The sequence below is a fragment of the Lepus europaeus genome, chromosome 16, assembly GCF_033115175.1.
Source record: "Lepus europaeus isolate LE1 chromosome 16, mLepTim1.pri, whole genome shotgun sequence".
NCBI classification, from domain to species: Eukaryota; Metazoa; Chordata; class Mammalia; order Lagomorpha; family Leporidae; genus Lepus; species Lepus europaeus.
Window position 1 is genome coordinate 58,553,853 of NC_084842.1, and position 22,339 is coordinate 58,576,191.

General features: G+C 43.2%; 1 protein-coding gene and 1 long non-coding RNA gene across 5 annotated transcripts in view; one reads left to right on the forward strand and one right to left on the reverse strand.

Annotated features, from left to right (window-relative positions):
- Window positions 1-12,430, reverse strand: part of UBE2K (ubiquitin conjugating enzyme E2 K) — a 60,852-nt gene extending 48,422 nt beyond the window's left edge. For 2 of the 4 annotated variants that reach the window (XM_062212676.1, XM_062212674.1), the window contains exon 1: window positions 12,145-12,425. In XM_062212676.1, coding sequence (XP_062068660.1) covers window positions 12,145-12,207 — 63 coding nt within the window. In that variant the 5' untranslated portion in view covers window positions 12,208-12,425. Of the gene's footprint in view, window positions 1-12,144 lie in introns of all 4 variants that reach the window. The other 2 variants (XM_062212675.1, XM_062212677.1) reach the window with 2 other exon arrangements.
- A 479-nt stretch (window positions 12,431-12,909) lies between these two features.
- Window positions 12,910-21,600, forward strand: LOC133775333 (uncharacterized). Its single transcript, XR_009868226.1, has 4 exons — window positions 12,910-13,274; window positions 15,040-15,157; window positions 21,033-21,130; window positions 21,217-21,600. It is a non-coding gene; the product is annotated as an uncharacterized LOC133775333 (long non-coding RNA).
- The last annotated feature ends 739 nt before the right edge of the window (window positions 21,601-22,339 follow it).

A 22,339-nucleotide genomic window follows, 5' to 3' on the forward strand; every position in this document is an offset into this window, starting at 1 on the left:
GATCGGCGCAGTGCGCTGGCCGCAGCGCGCTACCGCGGCGGCCATTGGAGGGTGAACCAACGGCAAAGGAAGACCTTTCTCTCTGCCTCTCTCTCTCACTGTCCACTCTGCCTGTCAAAAAAAAAAAAGGGTCATTTCTATTTTATTAACAACATAAGTGGCATTCAGTAAATACATGGTAAATAAAAGGGGGGCAGAATTAAACCACAGGGATAGAGATGATGTCATATATACTAAAGGGCTGCCCCTTGAGATTTTCAAAGGAAAAAAACTACAAAACAAAGCAAAAAAGATTCCTTCCCCACCATCTTGCTTCTCAACTTTTAGCTTAGACATCCCATCATCCCAATTCAGGATTCAATTATATTTTCAAACTGTAAATGAAACAGAAATCCAACTTCCCCCAGAGACCAACTTTATCAACATACTCAACTTTTCCTAGTCCCAAAAGAAGGATAAAGGATTTTATTATCATGGTGGTTGGGTATGAGCTTCTAGAGCTTAAGAAAATCCTTAAACTCATTCAGGAAAACAAGTGCCTCCTGCTTACCAGGCAATGTTGTTAAGCAATGGAGAACAGAAGATCAGCAAGACAGGTCTCTGCCCTCGGTGACTCATGCTCACAGCTACTATGGGCAGATGTAACACACCTAACAAACACCTAAGGATATAACCAAAGTATGACCAAGCTCACTTATAACCACCTAAAATTTCATCCAAACATCCAAGGACCCCTCAATATACCACCCTCACATGTACACCAAAAATTCTTGCAAATGTGTGCCAGAAACTGGAAACAGTCAAATGTCTAATAGATGCACACACTGTACTATATTCTGTACAACAAAACCTGGGAATTACAGAATAAATTAAGAAAAGGGAAGCACAAAATGTTGTATTATCAGCTGCTGAAAAGCAACAGCATGAGACAATCTACAATTGTGTATGACAATCCCAAACAGGATAATTCCCTGCAAATAAGCGAAAACACCCAGAGTCACTTGAGAGAAAAGACTACACATATTAGTCTTGCATTTGTTATCGCTAGAAAAACCCATCAAACAAAGGCTGAAAGCAACAAAGCCTTGCCCTAAAGCTGTAAAACTAAAGAGCACTTTTAGCAGTAGCTCTAAAAAATTAGGTACTTAAGAAAGATTTTGTGGTTGTACTTCAAAATATTATGAAGCCTACTATATTCCAGGCACCCCACAAGATGCTGAAGAGAAAACGATGAGTAGGAGACCTCAATGAGCTAAACAATCTATCAGGAGCAAAAAGGCATATGTGTATTATAAATACTGTAATAAAAACTCTAACAAAGTCTGAGAACCACATTAGAAAACAAACATGAACTCCAGATTCAAGAAAGGCTTATTAACAGGGGCGGCATTTTAGAACAAGCAGATTTCAAAAAGCAAAGAAAGGAGGCAAGCTTATACCTGGTAGAGAGAACAATTAAATAGCAAGCATTTTAGTGCTGCTGAAGGTTTGAGGGACAGTGACAGTCTGAAGTACAGGTAGGGATACAAGTTTGTATTTGAGCCTTGACAGGAAATAGGTCAGGAAAGGTAGGCTAAAACAATAGTATAAAAGCTTTGTCTTCATGCAGTAGGAGTAGAGAACCTAAAGGAGAATGACATTCTAAAATCATATTTCAAAAGTTAAATATAGTGGTATGATAGCCCAAGGCAGAAATATGGTGCAAACAAGCAAACTATTTTAATACAAATAATCTGAGATATGAGAACCTGACCAAAAATCAGTGAGAAGAACAGTAATAGAGCTCAAAAGAAAATCAGAAAAGAGCAGTATCAGAGCAACCAAAGGGGAGGTTCTAAGGCAGAAATGGAAATGTGAAAGAACAGTGTACAAAATGGATGAACACTGAGAAGTAACTCTGTATTTGACACTTGGGAAGACACTGGCAATGTAATGCCTGAAGCAATGTTTCAGTATGATGTGGTAGAGACAGAAGCCTGAGTGCAGGTATAGAAGTTGAGGGACAAATTAACTTTTAAGAATCAAATATAGGCCCAGGAGTTGTGGCACAGCAGGTATTGCTGTCTGCTGTCCCACTTCTGATCCAGCTCCCTGCTAATGGCCTGAGAAACCCAGCAGAAAGCAGCTCAAGTGCTTGGGCCTCTGTCACCCACATGGGAGTCCCGGATGAAGCACCTGGCTTCGCCCTGGTCCAGTGCTGGTCGTTATGGCCTTCTGGGGAGCGAACCAGCAGATGGAAGATCTTTCTCTCTTTGTAACCGACTTGAAATAAGTCTTTAAAAATAAACAAACAAGGCTGGCACTGCGGCTCACTAGGCTTATCCTCCGCCTGTGGCGCCGGCACCCCAAGTTCTGGTCCCGGTTGGGGTGGATTCTGTCCCGGTTGCTCCTCTCCCAGTCCAGCTCTCTGCTGTGGCCTGGGAAGGCAGTGGAGGATGGCCCAAGTCCTTGGGTCCTGCACCTGCATGGGAGACCAGGAGGAAGCACCTGGCTCCTGGCTTCGGATCGGCGCAGCATGCCGGCTGTAGCAGCCATTTAAGGGGTGAACCAATGGAAGGAAGACCTTTCTGTCTCTGTCAAAAAAAATAAATAAACAAAAAAAAAAGGAATCAAATACAAGAGATCATCTTTATGGAAAACAAAGAACAAAAGGATTTTCTTTAAAAAAAATACAAAATGCATACAAAGTAGAAAAAGACAGCAAAGTTTCAATACTTTTAAAAATTGGGGGGGGGGGAGGGGCATTGTGGCACAGTGGGTTAAGCTGTGGCCTGCAGCACTAGCATCCCATACAGGTGTCAGTTCAAGACTCAGCTGCTCCTCTTCCTACCCAGTTCCCTGCTAACCCATGCGGCAGACCAAGAAGAAGCTTCTGGATCCCAGCTTCAGCCTGGTCCAGCCTTGGTCTTTGTGGTCACTTGGGGAGTGAACCAGTGAATGCAAGACATCTCTTTCGCCTCTCTCTGTAACTCTGCCTTTCAAATAAATTTTTAAAAAATTCTTTTTCTGGGGGCAGGCGTTTAGCCTAGAAATTAAGACACCCATAATCCCACATGAAAGCACCTGGGTTTGACTCCTATCTCCAGCTCCCGATTCCAGCCTCTTGCTAATAACAATAAGGCAGATCCTGAGAGGCAACAATGATGACCGAAGCAACTGAATTCCTGCCATCTACATGGGAGACCTGGCCTGAGTTTCAGCTCCAACCTCCAGCTCCAGACAATGCAGGCATTTGGGGGATGAACCAATAAATGGGTGTGCTTGCTTGCTCTCTCATCTCCATGCCTCTCACATGTACCAACTTAAAAAATTTTTTCTCTAGGACAAAAGGTAAGACAAAACCAAGTCAAACAGGGGCAGGTGTTGTGGCTTAGAGGGTTAACTGCCGCCTGCAACACCAGCATCTCATTTTCCAGCTGCTCCACTTCTGATACAACTCCCTGCTAATGCACCAAGTAAAACAGTGGAGAATGGTCCAAGTGCTTGGGCCCCTGCACCTACATGGGAGACTGGGAAGAAGCTCCTGGCTCTTGGGTTTGGCATGGTCCAGCCCCAGCCACTGCAGCCATTTGGGGAGTGAGCCAGAGGACGGAAGCTCTCTCACTTACTCACTCTCATTCTCTAATTCTAGCCTTCAAATAACAAATCTTTCTAAAAAAAATAAAAAGTTACAGTTCTTAAAAAAAAAAAGTGAAATGTGTGACTCATAAAGGTACAAATAATATATGACAGAATATTCAAAATCACAGATTCAGAAAGTACAATAGTGGGGCTGCTGTTATGGTGCAGTGAGTTAAGCCACCTGTAACACTGAACACTGGTATACCATATCAGAGTGCCAGTTCAATTCTAGCTGCTTTGCTTCCTATCTAGCTCCCTGCTAATGCACCAGAGAAGGCAGTGGAAAATAGTCAAAGTGCCTGGGCCCCTGCCACCCAAATGGGAGGCTCAGATGAAGTTCCCTCCTGGCTTTGGCTTGGCCCACCCTTCATCACCGTGGCCATTTACAGGGTGAACTAGCAGATGGAAGACTGACTACTCTTTCTCTCTTTAACTGTCATTCAAATAAATAAGTAAATCTTTAATGGAAAAAAAACAGACAAAAGAAAATACAATGGTGATTGGCAGGGGCTGGGTGGAAGGGGTAATAAACAGTTTTAATTGGAAGAATTTCAATTTGGAAGATGAAAAGAGTTCTAGAGAACAGTGGCAATGACAGTACAACAATCTAAATATACTTAATGTCACTGAACTGAAGGCTAAAAATGGTTAAATAGGTAAATTTTAAGTTATGTATTTTTCACAATTTCTTTTAAAAAAGTATAAAACAAAAAAGGACAAAATTAAAAAATCAAGACAAATAATAAAAGACAAAATTGTAAATACATGAAGAATACCTACCAAAAAAACTCCCTTTTAAGAGGTAAATAATGTAAACACAGGGGTGTGAGATTGGCTCAGCAGTTGTTGGCACTTGGGATACCTGCATTCCACAGCAGAGTGCCTGGTTTGAGTCCCAGCTACACCACTTCTGATCCAGCTTCCTGCTTACGCACACCCCAGGGAGGCAGCAGATGATGGTTCAAGTACTCCGGTCCCTGCCACCCACACGGGCAACCCAGATGGAGTTCCAAGCTCCTGGCTTCAGCCTGGCCCAGTTGTGACTGTGGCAGGCATTTGGGGGAGTGAACCAGTAGATTGAAGATCGCTCTCTGTTTCTCCCTCTATCTGTTACTCTGCCTTTCAAATAAAATCTTTAAAAAAATATTAACTTGTATTTAAAAAAATATGAATGGAGAGGACAAACACTAACTTCAACATAGTGGTTACTCCTAAGAACAAAGAATAAGAGAAAAGCTATAAAGTAATTTCACCCGTATATTCCGTTTTATTCAAGAAGGAGGGGGTCGGCGCTGTGGCGTAATGGATAAAGCCGCCACTGGCAGTGCCAGCATCCCATGTGGGTGCCAGTTTGAGACCCGGCTGCTCCATTTCCCATCCAGCTCTCTGCTATGGCCTGGGAAAGCAGAAGATGGCCCAAGTCCTTGGGCCCCTGCACCCACATGGGAGACCCAGAAAAAGCTCTTGGCTCCTGGCTTCAGATTGGCACAGCTCCAGCTATTGCGGTCAACTGGGGAGTGGACCCAGTGGAAGGAAGACCTCTCTCTCTCTTTCAAATAAATAAATAAATCTTAAAAAAAAAAAAAAAAAAAAAGGTTAACCCAGTATGAGAAGGCTAACATTTGTTCAATAAGGACTTCAGATATAAAATGTTCATACATTATTTTCTAAAATTTAAAGTTTAAAATAGTTCATGGATTTAAAAAAAAATCTTTGGGAGTGTTTAGCCTAATCATGAAGACACCTGCATTCCACATCTGAGGGCCTGGGTTTGGCTCTGGCTCCTGACTCCATAGTTTCTCACCAATGCAGACCATAGGAAGCAGCAGCAATGGTTCAAATATTTGTGTGCCTGCCTCCTGGATCCTGCCACATCCTAATCATTGCAGGCATTTGGGGAGTGAATTAGCTCATCAGTGAATCAGTGCACTCTGTGCCTTGCAAATTAAAAAAAAAAAAAAAAAATTTATTTTAAAAATAATAGGTAGGGGGCCGGCACTTTGGCGCAGCAGGTAAAGCCACTGCCTGCAGTACCATAATCCCATATGGGCACCAGTTCCAAGTCCCAGCTGCTCCACTTCTAATCCAGATCCCTGCTAATGCACCTGGGAAAGCAGCAGAAGATGGCCCAAGTCCCTGGGCCCCTGCACCCACATGGGAGACCTAGAAGAAGCTCCTGGCTCCTGGCTTTGGATCGGCACTTCTCCGGCCATTGTGGTAAATTGGGGAGTGAACCAGCAGATGGAAGACCTTTCTCTCTTGCTGCCTCTCCTTCTCTCTCTGTGTAACTATGACTTTCAAATAAATAAATATTTAAAAAAGAAAATATAGCCCCCATTTATTCCTTTGCATTCTTCCTTGTCCACAGCCCCATAGGTTGCTTGCACACAAAGAAACACTATAAGAAGTAATACTGCCCTCATCTTAAATCTTTTCTTGAGGCAAACTGACATAAAGCAGTAACAAAACTATTTAGATAAACCTTTATGATCCAAGAACAGTAAGTAGAATATAAAAATATAGTTGGTTCTGACATCTAACAGCTACCCATCTATTGTTTAATATACACTAAGCATTGTTCCAAGTACACGACTCCTTTGACCTTCCCGCACTGTTACAGATTAAAAATGGGGGTGGCACATTGGGGTAAGCTACTGCTTGCAATGCCAGCATCCCCTATCAGAGTAGCAGTTAAAGAGTCTTGGCTGCTCTGCTTCTGATCCAACTTCCTAACATGCTGGGAAGGCAGAAGATGGCTCAAGGGCTTGAGCCCCTGCCACCCTTGTGGGAGACCCACATGGAGATTTTGGCACCTGAGTTTGGCCTGGCCCAGACCCTGCTACTGCAGCCATTTTGGGAGTGAACCAGTAGGTGGAAGATCTCTTTGTCTCTGTCATCCTACCTTCCAATTAAATCAATAAATCTTTTCTAAAAAATTGACCTTGTAGATGAGTCATGTGGCCTACATGTAAGGTTTTTTTCAACTAAAAGTTGATGCATTTTAGTACATTTTCTAACATACAACTACTGTATTATGTTAAAAAAAAAGCCTGAAAGGCATCTTTTGAAAGTTTTCAACATTAAAATAACCACATAGTAAATATTTTTATGACCATTCTTTTAGGCAAACATACTCCAAACTCATCTGTGCTATCAGAAGTCAGGAAAGTAAAGGGAAAGGGAGGTTTCCTACGCTGCTGATAACTTGATTTGGGTGCTAGTTACACTTTATTATATGTACTATTTTCTTTGTTATAAAAAAGGGCAACTTTTTCCAAAGACAATGAAAAGCAGAATTGTGATCAGACTCCACAACTATGCTGAGTATAACAGCTGTTCCACCTTTCTGTTCTAAATATGTAAATGTGCTCCTGATTTTATCCATAATCTCTATGCTCCCTAGCTTCAACTCAGGTGACTACAAACATTCCCACATTCTTGTAATTCCTTTGTAACTATCTCCTAAAATTTAAGGTTAGTCTTAACTTTCCCTCAGGATAGAGGTCAAGAATCTCCCTCCCTCAGAACTACCATGGCATTCAGTCTATGCACCCAGCATTATTATCTATTCTTTGTCTGCCCTACCTCCCCAGTTAGGTAAGAATTTGGAGGGGGGGGAGGAACGCTGGGGCCAGTGCTGTAGCATAATGGGTTAAGCATCTACTTGCTGTGCCAGCATCCCACATAAGCACCAGTTCCAGTCCCGGATGCTCCAATTCCAATCCAGCTCCCTGCTGATGGCCTGGGAAAGCAGAAGATGGCCCAAGTGCTTGAGCCCCTGCACCCAGGTGAGAGATCCAGAAAAAGTTCCTGGCTCAGGGCTTTTGATCACCCAACTCCAACTGTTGCAGCCATCTGGGAAGTGAACCAATGGATGGAAGACCTCTCTGTCTCTCCCTCTCTTTGTAACTCTGCCTCTCAAGCAAATAAATCTAAAAGGGAGGGGGGTCAGCACTGTGGCATAGCAGGTAAAGCCCCACCTGCAGTGCTAGCATCCCATATGGATGCTGGTTCGAGTCCCGGCTGTTCCACTTCCAATCCAGCTCTCTGCTATGGCCTGGGAAATCAGTAGAAAATGGCCCAAGTCTTTGGGCCCTTGCACCCACGTGGGAAGATCCAAAGGAAGCTCTTGGCTCCTAATGGGCACAGCTCCAGCCGGTCAACTGGGGAGTGAACCATCAGATGGAAGACTTCTCTCCCTCCCTTCCCTGCTCCCTCTCCCCGCCCTGCCTCTCCTTTTATGTGTAACTCTGACTTTCAAATAAATGAATAAATCTTTTAAAAGAAAATTGGGGGGGCTGTAATCAGTATGTTCACTGGGAAATACAAGCATACTTTTTTTTTTTTTTTTGACAGGCAGAGTGGACAGTGAGAGAGGTGAGAGAGAGAGACAGAGAGAAAGGTCTTCCTTTGCCGTTGGTTCACCCTCCAATGGCCGCTGCAGCCGGCGCACCACGCTGATCCGAAGCCAGGAGCCAGGTGCTTATCCTGGTTTCCCATGGGGTGCAGAGCCCAAGTACTTGGGCCATCCTCCACTGCACTCCCAGGCCATAGCAGAGAGCTGGCCTGGAAGAGGGGCAACCGGGACAGAATCCAGCGCCCCAACCGGGACTAGAACCCGGTGTGCCTGTGCCGGTGCCACTAGGCGGAGGATTAGCCTGTTGAGCCACGGCGCCGGCCAACAAGCATACATTTTTTACAAAGGTGTGACATAACAGTGGAGCCCAGATGTATCTAAATCTATGTCCAAAGGACAAAGATAAAAATCATTTTAGGGGTGGGCACTGTAGCTCTCTTAGTTAAGTAACTGCTTGCAATGCCCGTATCCCACGTCTGAGTACCAGTTACTCCACTCTCAATCCAGCTTCCTGATAATACATCCTGAGAGGCAACAGATGATAGCCCTTGCAAGTACTTAGGTTCCTGCCACTCATGCGGAAGACCCAGATGGGAGTTCCTGCCTCCTCGCTTTGGCCTGGCCCAACCTTGGCAATTGTGGCCATTTGAGGAGTGAACCAAGGGATAGAAGATTTCTATCACTCTCCCTTTCAAATAAATAAACCTTTTTTAAAAAAAATAAACGAGTCTTCAGAAATCAAGACTTTCTTCTAGAGATTTGCAACTACTTCTATACAGAATAACCTAGATCAAGCTAGATCAAACAAGTTAAATTTGTAAAATTTAAAATGTACAAAAATTTGTTTTAACCCTGAAAGAAAATATACAAAAGTGTTTTTCGTGAAATCAATTTGTTTCTGCCATAGGTTTAAGCATTCTCTAGGAAACTATAAAAACATTACCAACATGCAGCTACAATGTGAAAAAACTACATACACCACTTAGCATACAAACAAGAGTAGGTACATTGAATTGAGAGCTTTTAATTCACAAGAGTGCCAAAGCTTAAGAACTTTTAAGTTAGAGGTAACACTTATTTCAGTGAGTTTAAACTAACAAATTAGGTTGCGTTTAAATCCTTTAACTAGCAATGCAAACCAAGCTCAATTATTTTTAAATAATTAATACCATGCCTATCTTCACAAGCCATGACAATGTGGTACAACACAAACACAAGCAGACCTAGATCCAAATCCCAAAGCTGTATGTTCGCAGACAAATAATTTTACTTCTTCTGGATCTCAATTTTCTCATCTCAGAAATCTAAATTCAAAGACTTGTGTTTAAGAATTAGCAACAGTGTATAAGCAAATGGCAACAAATGGCAGCTGTTAATACCAGTAATAATTGATAGCAAATAATACAACTTTTGAATAAAATACAATGGTTTTATAACATCACAATCAACAATTCACCTAATCATCTCAACAATTCAACTCGTAACTACAAAATGTACCAATCCAGGCAACTCTGAATTATTACCTAAAACTCAATTTCAGAAAATAGTTTCCAACAGCTACAAGATGGATTTCTAAAACACTATCCTAAGGAAAACAGGCTTAGATGGTGCCTTTATGTATTTTATTTAGTCTGAACAGATCTCTTCATACCCTATACACCCAATCCCCTACACAAAAGAAGCTGCTTTTACCGATTTCTCATGATGCTTTCACCTGCACAGGCAAACACATGTTCTAGTAGTTGTTTATAACCTCTTGTGATATTAGCTATCTTCACAAAGACACAAAAGGGCTCCCCAAAAAGGGAGGGGTCTTTAAATCAACCACTAGTTTTAGTAAACACAAGAACAGGAAATAAACTTGGGAAAACCAGAGATTTACATAACGTGACATGATGAAATAACTTATTACTGATCGGCCATTCAAAATACTGCATTTATACCCTTACAAAGAACACCAGTCCTTCAATAAGCTGAAAATAATCAACATAATCTACTTATATAACTGGGCCCACTAAAATATTGATGAAAATAAAGCTGTTTATTAGTTATATTTATTTCAAGATTAAATTGCTTGACCTTAACTAAAGGTTCTTCGTAACTCACTTTCTCCAAAGAAGTTTCCTTCCAGATTTATAAAGGTACTGTTAAAAATAATTTTGTTTGTATTTCCTGCTTGCTTTCTCTAAAACACTATGACGATTTGAAAAGTAAGGCTCTAGCAGCCCTTACATTAAAAAAAGAGATTATTTTAACAATATGCACTTCTAGGGTAATACAAGTATTTCTGGCAATCCTCAACGTAAGTCCTTAAGAATACAATGATAAAGTCACCTCACATAAAGCAAAAAGATCCCGTGAATTACCTGAAGCAGTAACTTACCACTTTTAAATAATACAAAAAAAAAAAAAAAGGTATTAGTCCATTAAGTTTCAGGCTTGTACACCCTTATTATAAAGGAAATGTTTTAGGATGCTGGCAGCAGTATTAGCCGCAATTCTTCATTAGGAATATATACATCAACCACCCTGGAATACATCTTTCTTATCATTACTAAATAAAAAGTTAGTATCACCGTTTCACTGCACACTCTCCAGACATTTATGACTCTATTCTGCATTGTATCACAAAAAATACAAAGTCATCCTTCCATTCAGAGTTTTGGCATATGAACGAACACAAAGGTCAGAGTTCATACACATGCTCTGTAGAGCTGATCATGACTTACGTACTACTATAGTCAATAGATCTGCTAGCATTTGTCATTTTTGAATTTTATATTGATTTTCTCCACATCTGATGTATGGAAAGATACGAGATCACAGTAGATTCAGTGACACAAATAAAGCTTAAGTGCTATCAGACTATGTCAATTACTCATCACATCCTGGGAAGGCTGAGTTTCACAAATCTTTATTGACATTATCAAAGCAACAATCAGAAAAGACACAAATAGCAATGATATATTCAATAATGACATGGGTGTTGCTCTCGAAAATAGTAATTTTCAGTAGTTATGACAAACTACTGACACTTGCAGAGTTTTGAGTCAGAATTACTAGGACATTTTAAATACCTTACATAAGTAAATGTAGTCAGAAGTAAGGTATCTAAATTCTGCAGGACTCAACAGCAGAAAAAGACAATTTAAAAATAAATATGCTATGTCAAGATATGTATATTGAGTTAAACCTACTCAATTAAGAGACAACAATGTAGTAACATGGTGAAATCCTTTGTTTTTAATGGGTCTAATTTTAAAAGACACACGTTTTAACTATGAGGGACATCATAATGGAGTTTCATGGCCCAACACGAGTCACAGAGGCATTGTCTTGAGACAGTCTGATATGTAACCTGTAAATAATGTTTTCAAATAAGCTACTCATTCACTATTTTTTCCTTAGCTAAAAATATGTAAATATCTTTAATACACTACCTGGCCTCTGCCCCGTTAAAAAGCACTAGATGTCAATAAAGAGGCCTAGGAACTGGGGGGCACGTGGAAAGGAGATAAAGATCTTATTTGAAATTAACTCTCCATCTCAGGTGAAAATTCCTTTATCCCATGCCCCAAACAAGCTAGTATCCCATTATGCCTTTCCTCGTCTCCCCACGCCTAACTAGGAGGGAATACCTCTGCATGTCCTTCCCTTCCCCCAGCACCTCAGGGCTCTCATCGCTCCTCGCCTTCGGAACGGACAGCAAAGGCCTAACAGGCAACAACCCCAAGACCCTTCAGAGTGTGGGCCTCGGAGCAGCGCTGCTCTCCGGATCCAGTTACCACCTTTCCCCTTCCCCCAACCCACTTCCCGGGTTTTCTCAGGCCCGGCCTTGCTGCCTTCCCACACCCCACAGCCACACTTCCAGCTGCTGCCGCCGCCTCGGGGCTCTCGAGAGCGAGCTCGCACCCCGCCGCGGAGTGCACCCCTCTCCACCCGCCCCCCCAAACCGTGCTCCTCCCCAGACCACCCGCCCGCGAGCCGTCCACCCCAGGGCCCTAGAAGGGAGGGGAAGGCGGCGGGAGGAGGAGGGGGAGACGGCCGCTTCCCCACAGGCAAAAGGGCGGCCGCGGGGAGGGCCACCGGGGATATCGGGGTCGCCGCTGGGAGGGCCCGCCCGCCCTGGGCCTTGGTGGGGGAATGTCCGGGAGTTCATTTCTGACCTCCTCGCTCTTCAGCACCTCCTTGAACTCCCGCTTGATTCGCTGCACCGCGATGTTGGCCATGTCTCCGCCCGCAGCTGATTCGTACCCGCCTCCTCCGCCACCGCTACGACCACCGCCACCGCCGCCACCTCTTCCTCCACCGCCTCCTCCCTCGGAGATTCAGATCCCAGCACACGAACACTGCCGCTGCCACCCCGGCCGCCGGGCTCCGCTCTGTGGAATCACCTCCGCGCCCGGCCACCAAAATGGCGCCGGACCCGCGCATGCGCACGACACCGACCCGGCCGGGCGGCGCAGCCGCTCCCGTTGTAGCCCCATACGCCTCAGCCACGAGCCCGCGCCGCGCCGCGCGTCTCGGCCGGAGCTGCGGACGCGTGACTCCGCCCTGCCGGCGTCTGGGGCCGGGCGGGTGCGGCTTCCGCGCTGGCCATCCCTGCCCCGGCCTCTCGGATTCGCCGCTGCGCCCCTGCTTCCCCCCACCCCCGCCTCGCTTGGACCCCCAGTGTGGTGCTGGCGGGGCTGCCATGCCCTGGCCTCTGCCTGGAGGCCCGAACCCGGCTGAGGGCTTCCCGCGGCCCCACGCGGCCTGAGCGTCGCCCTGACTCAGCCGGATCCGGGCTCCGTGTGAAAGCGCGGGCCCCAGGGTTCCGGTCGGCCCATGGCCGGTTACGGCAGCCCCAGAAAAGCCACGGCGGTGGCTTGGGTTTTTTTGCTGTTTTTTTTTTTTTTAATGGTTTTTTTTCTTTGGGGGGGTGGGGCAGACCATGACGGCCACTCTTAATAATGATCATCTGAGGTACTACCCGTCATTAAACTCAGGGCGGCTATTGTTGGAGCCCACTGCTTCTAGTTGAGATAGGTTTCCCCTGGAAAGATCTGAAGTGGGTTTAGAAACCAAATATTGACCGCTAATCTGTGGAACTAAAACCTTGGTTTTCAAACTTGAGTGTTCATCAAAACCCCTGAAAGTTTTTCTTTTCTTTTCTTTTTTTTTTTTTTAATCGTATTGGTGGGCCTCATCTTTAGAATGCAGGCCGGGCCTAAGGAGGTGCCTAACAAGCTCCCTGCTGCTGCTGCTGCTGATTCAGAACACTGGGCCAGGCTTGTGGAAGTCTGTACGCATTAAGGTGAACACTGGCCTAACAGAAGCTCCTTAGGGGGATGGTGTTGGGGCCTAGGGTCTGCTAAGGTGTCTGGCGCTAGTAGGCACTCAATCAATATGGAATGAGTAAAAAAAGGAAAATGGTGGAGGTGGATACTATGTTTGAAAAGCTATTTGACATGGTCAACAGCGCTTGCAGTAAATAAGATGGTTTTGACACCAAGGAGTCTTATGAGTAGAACTTTTGGAATGGGGATTAAAGGTCGTAATCACATAACCCAATCAGTAAAATGTCCTATTGCAAAAATATGGCAGCCATATGAACTTAGTAAAAATAACGACAATTGTGGCAGCCAAAAAGGAAGTAGCCGTTGGACGTGAATAGTTCGGCAGAGGCACATGGCAAAAGGGAATTTCTTGAATTCCTGCCCCAAAAAGCAAGAGCAGATTTTCTTATTACAGTTTCCTCCCATGCCTGCTCTTTTGGCCAGCTTTGGTTTCCTCGTCTGTGAAATAAGAAAGCTAGAGTTAACGATCTCTTTCACGTTTTAGAAGTTCAGAGTTATAAGGATCCTCTCAAAACATTTCCTAAGTGGACTAACATAGACGATAAAAAACCCCTTCTAGCAGAGCCCCCTAGCGGTCCTACGAGGAGTCAACTATATACTGTACACAGGTCACGATACAATAGAGTATTGGCATAATGTAAGTCATGCAATGCTATGTTCCAGTACATTTAAAGCAAATTATTTTAAGGTATCCAAATTTTTTGAGAATTTTCCATTTCACTACTCTCGTTAATTCCCCAGTCCAGCTCTTAGAACTTCTTAGGAACTTAAAATACTCAAATCACAGGTGGGCCATTTAAGATGGGTTTGGTCATTTCTCTGAGGATGTGAGGTTTGGTAACTTTTAAAGGTGCATAATCCTTAACTCAACAATTCAACTTCTATGAATTCATTCTGTAGTCCTTCCAGATAGACAACTACGTATTAGCTGATAAAAAACAATCAAGATACCTTTGAAGTGAAAAAAGCCCCATGGTAATGTGGCATCCTGGATTGGATTCTAGAACTGAAAGCACAGAACTAGTGAAGTATGAGTGAATTGTATAATTTAGTTAGTAATAATGTAGTGGTGTTAATTTATTAGCTTTGATTTGGCACTATAGTTATGTAAGATGTGAACAGTACTAGAAGCTGAGTAAGCAGTATATAAGAATCTCCATACTATCTTTGTATCTTTTCTGTAAATTATTCCAAAAGAAAAAGCTTACGTTTAAAAAAGCACAATGCATTCCTTATTGTGTATAATATACTACTCTATGTGTGATAGGTCAAAGGAACATGCTGTTGTATATAATGCTTGTGAGTCCATAAAATATCCATGGAAAAATCTGTAAGAAACTGGCAATAATAAGCACTTTGGGGGAAGCAGAATGGGAGACTTTTCACCAAGTATCCTGTTGTATACTTCACCTATTTTAAAAATATATTTTTTTAGGGGAAAGGTTTATTGGGTGGGGGAAGCCTGACAGGATGGGGGAGAGGGTGAGAGAGTAAGAGAGAGCACATGTATGGGGAACAGGTCCTGTTATACCTTTCCAGGGAAGCAGGGAAATAGGAGCAGTGAATCCCATTAGGGTGGAGGTGGAGTGCACACTTGTGGTTGGGCCATCTGGTCACCTGGCAGCGGGGGCTAGAGCCTAGGATGGTGTCTGGGGCATAAATCACGCCACAGACAAGACTGCGCCATTTTACTTACATTCGCCTCTTTTGTTTTTTATAAAGCAAGTGCTATATGGGATTACATCGGCCCAGAAGTCCAGGATGGATGGAGGGATGATGATCTGTCTTTGGAACTACTTCCTGCTGGCATGGAGCGATGTCTCAAGCCTCGATCTCCTAGGTGGGGAGCCGAGTATATCCCCGTAGCAGCATTTGGTTGACTGCCTGGTTGGTGAAGGTTTTGCTTTTTTTCCATTATCACCTCCTCTAAACACTCAGGAATTTGAAAGGCTGGCGTGTGGGTGGAGATCACAAAGCGTTCAGTAGTGTGGAAGGAGGTCCAGGGGTGTGCTTTGTGGCTGGCCAGGGTACAGGATCCCAAAGCACCTCAAATCCCTGAGGGGAGCGCAAGGTCGATGAGAGAGCATGGATCTGAGTCACGGCACTAATGTAAAGCCACCACAAAACACACCAAACACTGGAGTTAAGGGAAAGATTCATTGTCGGGTGGGAGAAGCCCAACCGGCTTGGGGAAAGGGTGAGAAAGTAAGAGAATGAAAAATAAATTTTTAAAAATGAATTTCCAGGCCAGTGCCGCGGCTCAATAGGCTAATCCTCTGCCTGTGGTGCCAGCACATTGGGTTCTAGTCCCACTCGGGGCGCCGGATTCTGTCCCCATTGCTCCTCTTCCAGTCCAGCTCTCTGCTGTGGCTCGCGAGTGCAGTGGAGGATGGCCCAAGTGCTTGGGCCCTGTACCTGCATGGGAGACCAGGAGAAGCACCTGGCTCCTGGCTTCAGATCAGTGTGGTGCGCCAGCCGTAGCGCACTGGTCGCAGCGGCCATTGGAGGGTGAACCAACAGAAAAAGGAAGATCTTTCTGTCTCTCTCTCTCACTGTCCACTCTGCCTGTCAAAAAAAAATGAATTTCTAATAATGCAGATCATAAGATCTTCGCTATCATGATCTAGTTCTGATTATTTTCATTAACTAATTAGTGAATATTTATTGAATGCCCTGGAGGCATGTCTGAACAAGAGATTAAGAATCCTAGGAATTGTACAACTTACATTCTAACAGGGATAAAGAGAATTAATGTCTAACTATAATCGTAGGCACCTGGAGAATCCCTGAGATGTTTTTAAGGGGGTTATCTGCTATGCCTGAACTATTATAATACTAAGACATTATTTGCCTTTTTTTCTGTTTGACATTTGCACCGATGGTGCAAAACCATAGTGGGTAAGACTGTGGTACAATTACTGTTTTAGTAGCAACTTAATGCCATATGCAGTTAAAAATACCTATTTCACTTTAGAATGTCTTTGAAGAAGTAGTAATACTAATTGTATTAAGTCTCAATTTTTGAGTACATGTTGTTAATATTCTGTGTGATAAAATGGGAAGTATACATAAAGCACTCCCACTGCATAACAAAGTATGTGTGCTGCATAAATACTTCAGCAGTTGGTTCAGCTGCAAACTGAGCTAGCCACTTTACTCCTAGAACACCATATTTACTTGAAATAATGATTGAGGCAAATTGTTTATTCAGACTCGAGTACTTGTCAGATATTTCATCAAAAACAAAGGTAAACCTGTCATTTCTAGAAAAACAACTGATGGAATGTGTTGCCATTGGCAAAATTCAGCTTTCAACTGAAAAATCAGAATTTTAGAAAATGTATCTGCCGCCATGACTTAAAGTAATCATTAAATTAAAAAAATGTGATTGAGAATTGTACAATGAAATGTGTCAGCATTTGAAAGATTTGCATAAATCAGTGAACCAATATTTTTAAAATAACAAATGTGTGATGTTAAATAACCATGCATTGTAAAAATCCATTCAAGGCTCAGGAATGGAATTTAATGTTCAGTGATAAAATGGAGGATTCCAGATTGCAACTAATCTTTAAGAAATTACTACTCTACTACTTGTCTAATTTAGTGTAGTACCAAACAATATCCGCAATTATCTGAAAAATTATTTAAAATTCCTCTTTTTTTTTTAACTACTTATCTGTGTATAGATTTTCTTTATGTACTTCAATCCACTCAACATATGGAATATGTTGAATGCAAAAGCTAATAGGCAGCATTCCTGCCTCAGAATCAACCCTTGGGACATTCGGATCTGGCTAAAAGGTCCATGAGAGTCTCACAGGCATGGAAAGCCATGACACGGTGGCAAAAAAACAATCTAAATGAAAGATCCTGGTGAACAAGACCCCAGCAGAAGGAACAGGCCGTCAAGGAGAGAGGCGCCTTTCTCTGAAGGGAGGAAGGAACCTCTACTGTGATACGGCCTTGACTAACCAAGTTCAGAGTCGGTGAACTCAAGGGGCTTCCATAGCCTAGACAGCTCATAGCAAGAGTCTTGGGTGATTGCTGACGTCCTAAATAAGAGTGCCAGTTGTTAAATCAACAACGGGAGTCACTGGGTACATGCTCCCCACGTAGGATCTCTGTCCTTAATGTGTTTTACTATGAAACTTAAAAACAACACTACTAGTTGAACAGTACCCTATACCTTGTGCCGTTGTGTGAGTGCAGCCTGTTGAAATCCTTGCTTAGTATATACTAAGTTGATCTTCAGTATATGAAGATAATTGAAAATGAAACTCGATAAAGGGCGGGATGGGAGAAGGAGAGGGAGAGGGGAGGGAGGGAGGTTGGGGGGGGGGCCACAACAATACAAAAGTTGCACTTTGTAAATTCACATTTATGAAATAAAAAATAAAAAAAAGCTAATAGGAAAAGTCTGCTGTGTGTAATAAGCAAGCATTAAAGAGCTTATAGTTTTGAAAAATATAGTTATTTTTCACTAAAGATGTTATTTACATAAGCATGTCATGGATTTATGAGTTATTTATTTTTTAAAGATTTATTTATTTGAAAGGCAGAGTTATAGAGAGGCAGAGGCAGAGAGAGAGATCTTCCAACCTCTGGTTCACTCCCCAGTTGGCCGCCAACAGCCAAAGCTGGGCCGATCCGAAGCCAAGACTTCTTCCAGGTCTCCCAGGCGGGTGCAGGGGCCCAAGCACTTGGGCCATCCTCTACTGCTTCCTAGGCCATAGCAGAGAGTTGGATTGTAAGTGGAGTAGCCAGGTCTCGAACCAGTGTCCATTTGGGATGCTGGTACTACAGGCAGCGGCTTTATCCACTATGCCACAGTGCTGGCTCCTATGAGTAATTTATTTATGAATGTTTTAATAGTTTTAATTTCTAATACAGTGTTGACAGGTATAAGCCACCTAAACAAAAGCTGTTTGGAATTGTCCACATTTTTGAAGAGTACATTTGAGTATTCTGTGTTAAGACTTGAGGCTTAGGGGCTGACGCTGTGGCATAGCAGGTAAAGCCACCACCCTCAGTGCCAGCATCCTATATGGGTGCCAGTCCCAGTCCCAGCTGCTCCACTTCCAATCTAGCTCTCTGCTATGGCCTGGGAAAGCAGTAGAAGATGGTCCAAGTGCTTGGGCTCCCCCTGCACCTGCGTGGGAGACCCATAAGAAGCTCCTGACTCCTGGCTTCAGTCAGCGCAGCTATGGCCATTTCAGTCCTCTGGGGAGTGAACCAATGGATAGAAGACCTCTCTCTCTCTTTCTCTCTCTCTCTGCCTCTCTGCCTCTCTGTAACTCTGCCTTTCAAATAAATACATCTTAAAAAAATAAAAGACTTGAGACTTAGCCCTAAAAATCACAAACTTTCTGAATATATAATTTATGGAAATAATGTGAAGCTTGTGAAATTGCTTTTAGGTTGAGCAAAGTTTATCAAGTGACTTCAGCTGTTTCTAAATATTCTGATGTATTCATTCAAGTAAAAAAAATGCAACAAGGCATCGTAGTACTTTGCCATTCTTAAGAATAATTGGCCCAATATATGAAATGCAAGTCTTTCTTTCTGTAGATCCTGCTAGTTACCACTACTGTTGTTGAGATTCAAATTTTCTTTTCTTCTAAATGTAGATGAATTTTTTACAGCCTTTTTCTGAGCTTGTATCTTGCCAGCTTTTTAAGACTTTTTCTTCTGTTTCTTGCCTGCTCGTTATTCTACCAAAGCCTCTCATTTAACTCTCTTTTTGAAATACACAACCCAAATTCTGAGATCATTCCAAGTTTTTGTTTTCTCTGAGCTCTGCCCTCCCCATCATGTTTGTTCAGCTCCTCTCCCCTACCACTGACCTCCCCAGTTAGAATGAGGAGCTTGAGCAGCAAGAGTAGCAAGCAGCATTTAGAGCCACAGTCTAACTTCTAAACTTAGCTCCAAGCCAGTGGGGACCACAGTATTGATTGTAATGCAGTCTCTATTATTTCAAACTTGGAAAATAGATCAGAACCTCCACCACTGTGACTTTCAGAACATCTGCAGTACAGTGTGGAAAGTTGGTGTCTATAATAAAATATGCTTTATGTCTTAAATTATGTAGATCCCTTTAGCCACAGAGGCCCTTTAGGTAGATGCTTTTTTAGAAAGGGACCTCATATTTCTACTCTCTCTAAGGAAAATACAACTGCAAGTGAGTCAGGGCCAGTAGGGCCTTCACACTCCACACTTGAGACATAAGTCATCGTTCCAATAGACTGCCCTCTGCTGACCATCCCAGTTATTGCTGAGTTCTGTACTGTAAACCAGAATCCTTTATTTTAGAGCTTAGAATCGCTGAGGCCCCAATGCAATGACCTTAAACCCACCAGAAGCCACTTTTCAAAATCTACTACTTCTGCTTCTCTCAATGGTCATGAACTGACCAACATGAGAACTTCCAGTTAACTAAAGTCCACACACAGCTAGCTTCTACCTTTTCAATCTCTCAGGTAGAGTGTGGCCAGTAGGAGGCTCTGACAGAGGTGAAAACAAGGGTTAATGATGTTACTTTTTTTTTTTTTTTTTAACCAAAAGCCACAGTTCCTACCCAGTTGCCCTCCCCTTCAGCTTCAGCTACTGCTACTGCTCTAGCTTTCTTTCTTTCTTAAAATTTTTATTTATTTGAGAGGTAGAATTACAGAGAGAGAGAGAGGGAGAGACAGAGAGAAAGGTCTCCCATCTGCTGGTTCACTCCCCAGATGGCTGCAATGGCCAAAGCTGAACTGAACCAGTCCGATGCCAGGACTAGGAGCTTCTACTAGGTTTCCCACACAAGTGCAGGGGCCAAAGTACTTGGGCCATCTTCTACTGCTTCCCAGGCCACAGAAGAGAACTGGATCAGAAGAGGAGCAGGCAGGACACAAACCAGTGCCTAAATGAGATGTTGGCGCCACAGGCAGAAGCTTAGCCCCTTACAGCACAGAGCCAGCCCCTCCAACTCTTTTAGGAATCTGTTAATCTTGCTCCCCTTACCTCTTCAAGCCTGGAAACAACATGGGCTCCCTGCTATCATTAGACTTTGTTGTCTTCCTTTAACTTTTGTGAATAGTCAATTCATCAGATTTTTCTCATTTACTCCCTATTTCCTGCTGCCAAAGGACACGATTACAGCAATTTGGTTTAATTTTAATTGGTTTTACTTTTTATTTTGGGACAAAATAAGTGATCCAATATACAGAGCTGAAGAGGTGGATTTTGTACACTGAAAAAGGCTGAAAAAGCAGAAATGAAAAGCAAATAATGGATTGGTCATTTTAAAGACAATTTTCTTGTAAGAGAGGGACAAGGAGACAGAAAGATAGAAAAACAGCTACTCAATTAACATCAGGTTACTTCCTTAGCATTTCTTATGTGTAAGGATTAAGGCATGCTAATTGAAATTGCACTGTTTGAGAAATTTAACTGTCTCTCCAAAACTGATTTCTTACAAGGTCATTTCCCCCCTGAAAACAGCTTAGTTTCAGCTTGGTGATGTGGAAATTTAGTATGAGTGACCCCATTTTGATTTCAGTCTGGTCTGTTGGGGCTTGGCACAGGAGCTTAGTCCAAAACAATGGCCTTCTATAATTTTTATTGACTATTGCTAAGACCCTGTCTAATATACCAAGGTATAACTATAATTTCTGCCTGTCTCAGATGTTACTATTATTGAGGAAAATTACCACTCTGTCTCTACTGTCCTGCAGGTGCAGCACCAGGATTTCCTAGAGGAGCTCAGTGTTAGACCTTTCCCCCTAAGAGCAAGATGTCAGTCTGAAGGGCCAAGAGAAAGTGACCACCACAGGTACTGCCCTAAGAATACAGACAGATCTGTCTCTTTCTTGGTGCTCAGTGGACAGGGAACTCATACTCACTTTCACCTCTCTGTAGCTAAGCCTTCAGCTGTACCATCTCAGGAATGGCTTCTTCCTAGAGTGAGCAATCCAGCTTTAAGTCCCTCTTCTCAAAAGCTTAAGGGCATAAAATGCAAAAGAATTACCCCTGTGCCCTCTGAAGTTGGCAAGCACATGACTGAGGTGGCATCGGGAGGACTTACACAGACTGGGCTTCTCTGTGTGAGAGAGCTGTAACTACAATCCAAGCCAAACGAGCAGGAGACATGCTCGTCATATACACATCACAGGAAGAAACTCTGTGCTAAGAATTGGATATAAATACATTTTATTCTCCTTTTTATGGTTTTGATGTTTTAAAAAGAAGGTGCATACTTACACATCTTAGCTTATTAGCACAATTTTTGTTATATTAACATCAGGAATGATTTTAGCTTTAAAGAAAAATAACATTTGGTAATCTGTTATTTCACAATTCTGTATGTTTGATTAAGGAAGACACAGTCTCTCAATTTAAAAACATAGGAAAGCACTGAGATATAACATTTTTTTTTTTGACAGGCAGAGTGGACAGTGAGAGAGAGAGAGACAAAGAGAAAGGTCTTCCTTTGCCGTTGGTTCACTCTCCAATGGCTGCTGCGGCCGGCGCACTGTGGCTGGCGCACCATGCTGATCCGAAGGCAGGAGCCAGGTGCTTCTCCTGGTCTCCCATGTGGGTGCAGGGCCCAAGCACTTGGGCCATCCTCCACTGCACTCCCTGGCCACAGCAGAGAGCTGGCCTGGAAGAGGGGCAACCGGGACAGAATCCGGCGCCCTGACCGGTACTAGAACCCGGTGTGCCGGCGCCACTAGGCAGAGGATTAGCCTGTTGAGCCACAGCGCCGGCCTGAGATATAACATTTACAGCTTCACATATATTTAGACAAATATGTACAACAAGCAAACTTCGAGCTAAATATATATGTTTTTAAAAACTTCAAGGGGGCCGGTGCTGTGGCGTAGTGGGTAAAGCTGTCACCTGCATGACAGCATCCCATATGGGTGCTGGTTTGAGTCCTGGCTGCTCCATTTCCAATCCAGCTTTCTTGCTATGTCTTGGGAAAGCAGTAGAAGATGGCCCAAGAGCTTGAGCCCCTGGATCCTCGTGGGAGACCTGGAAG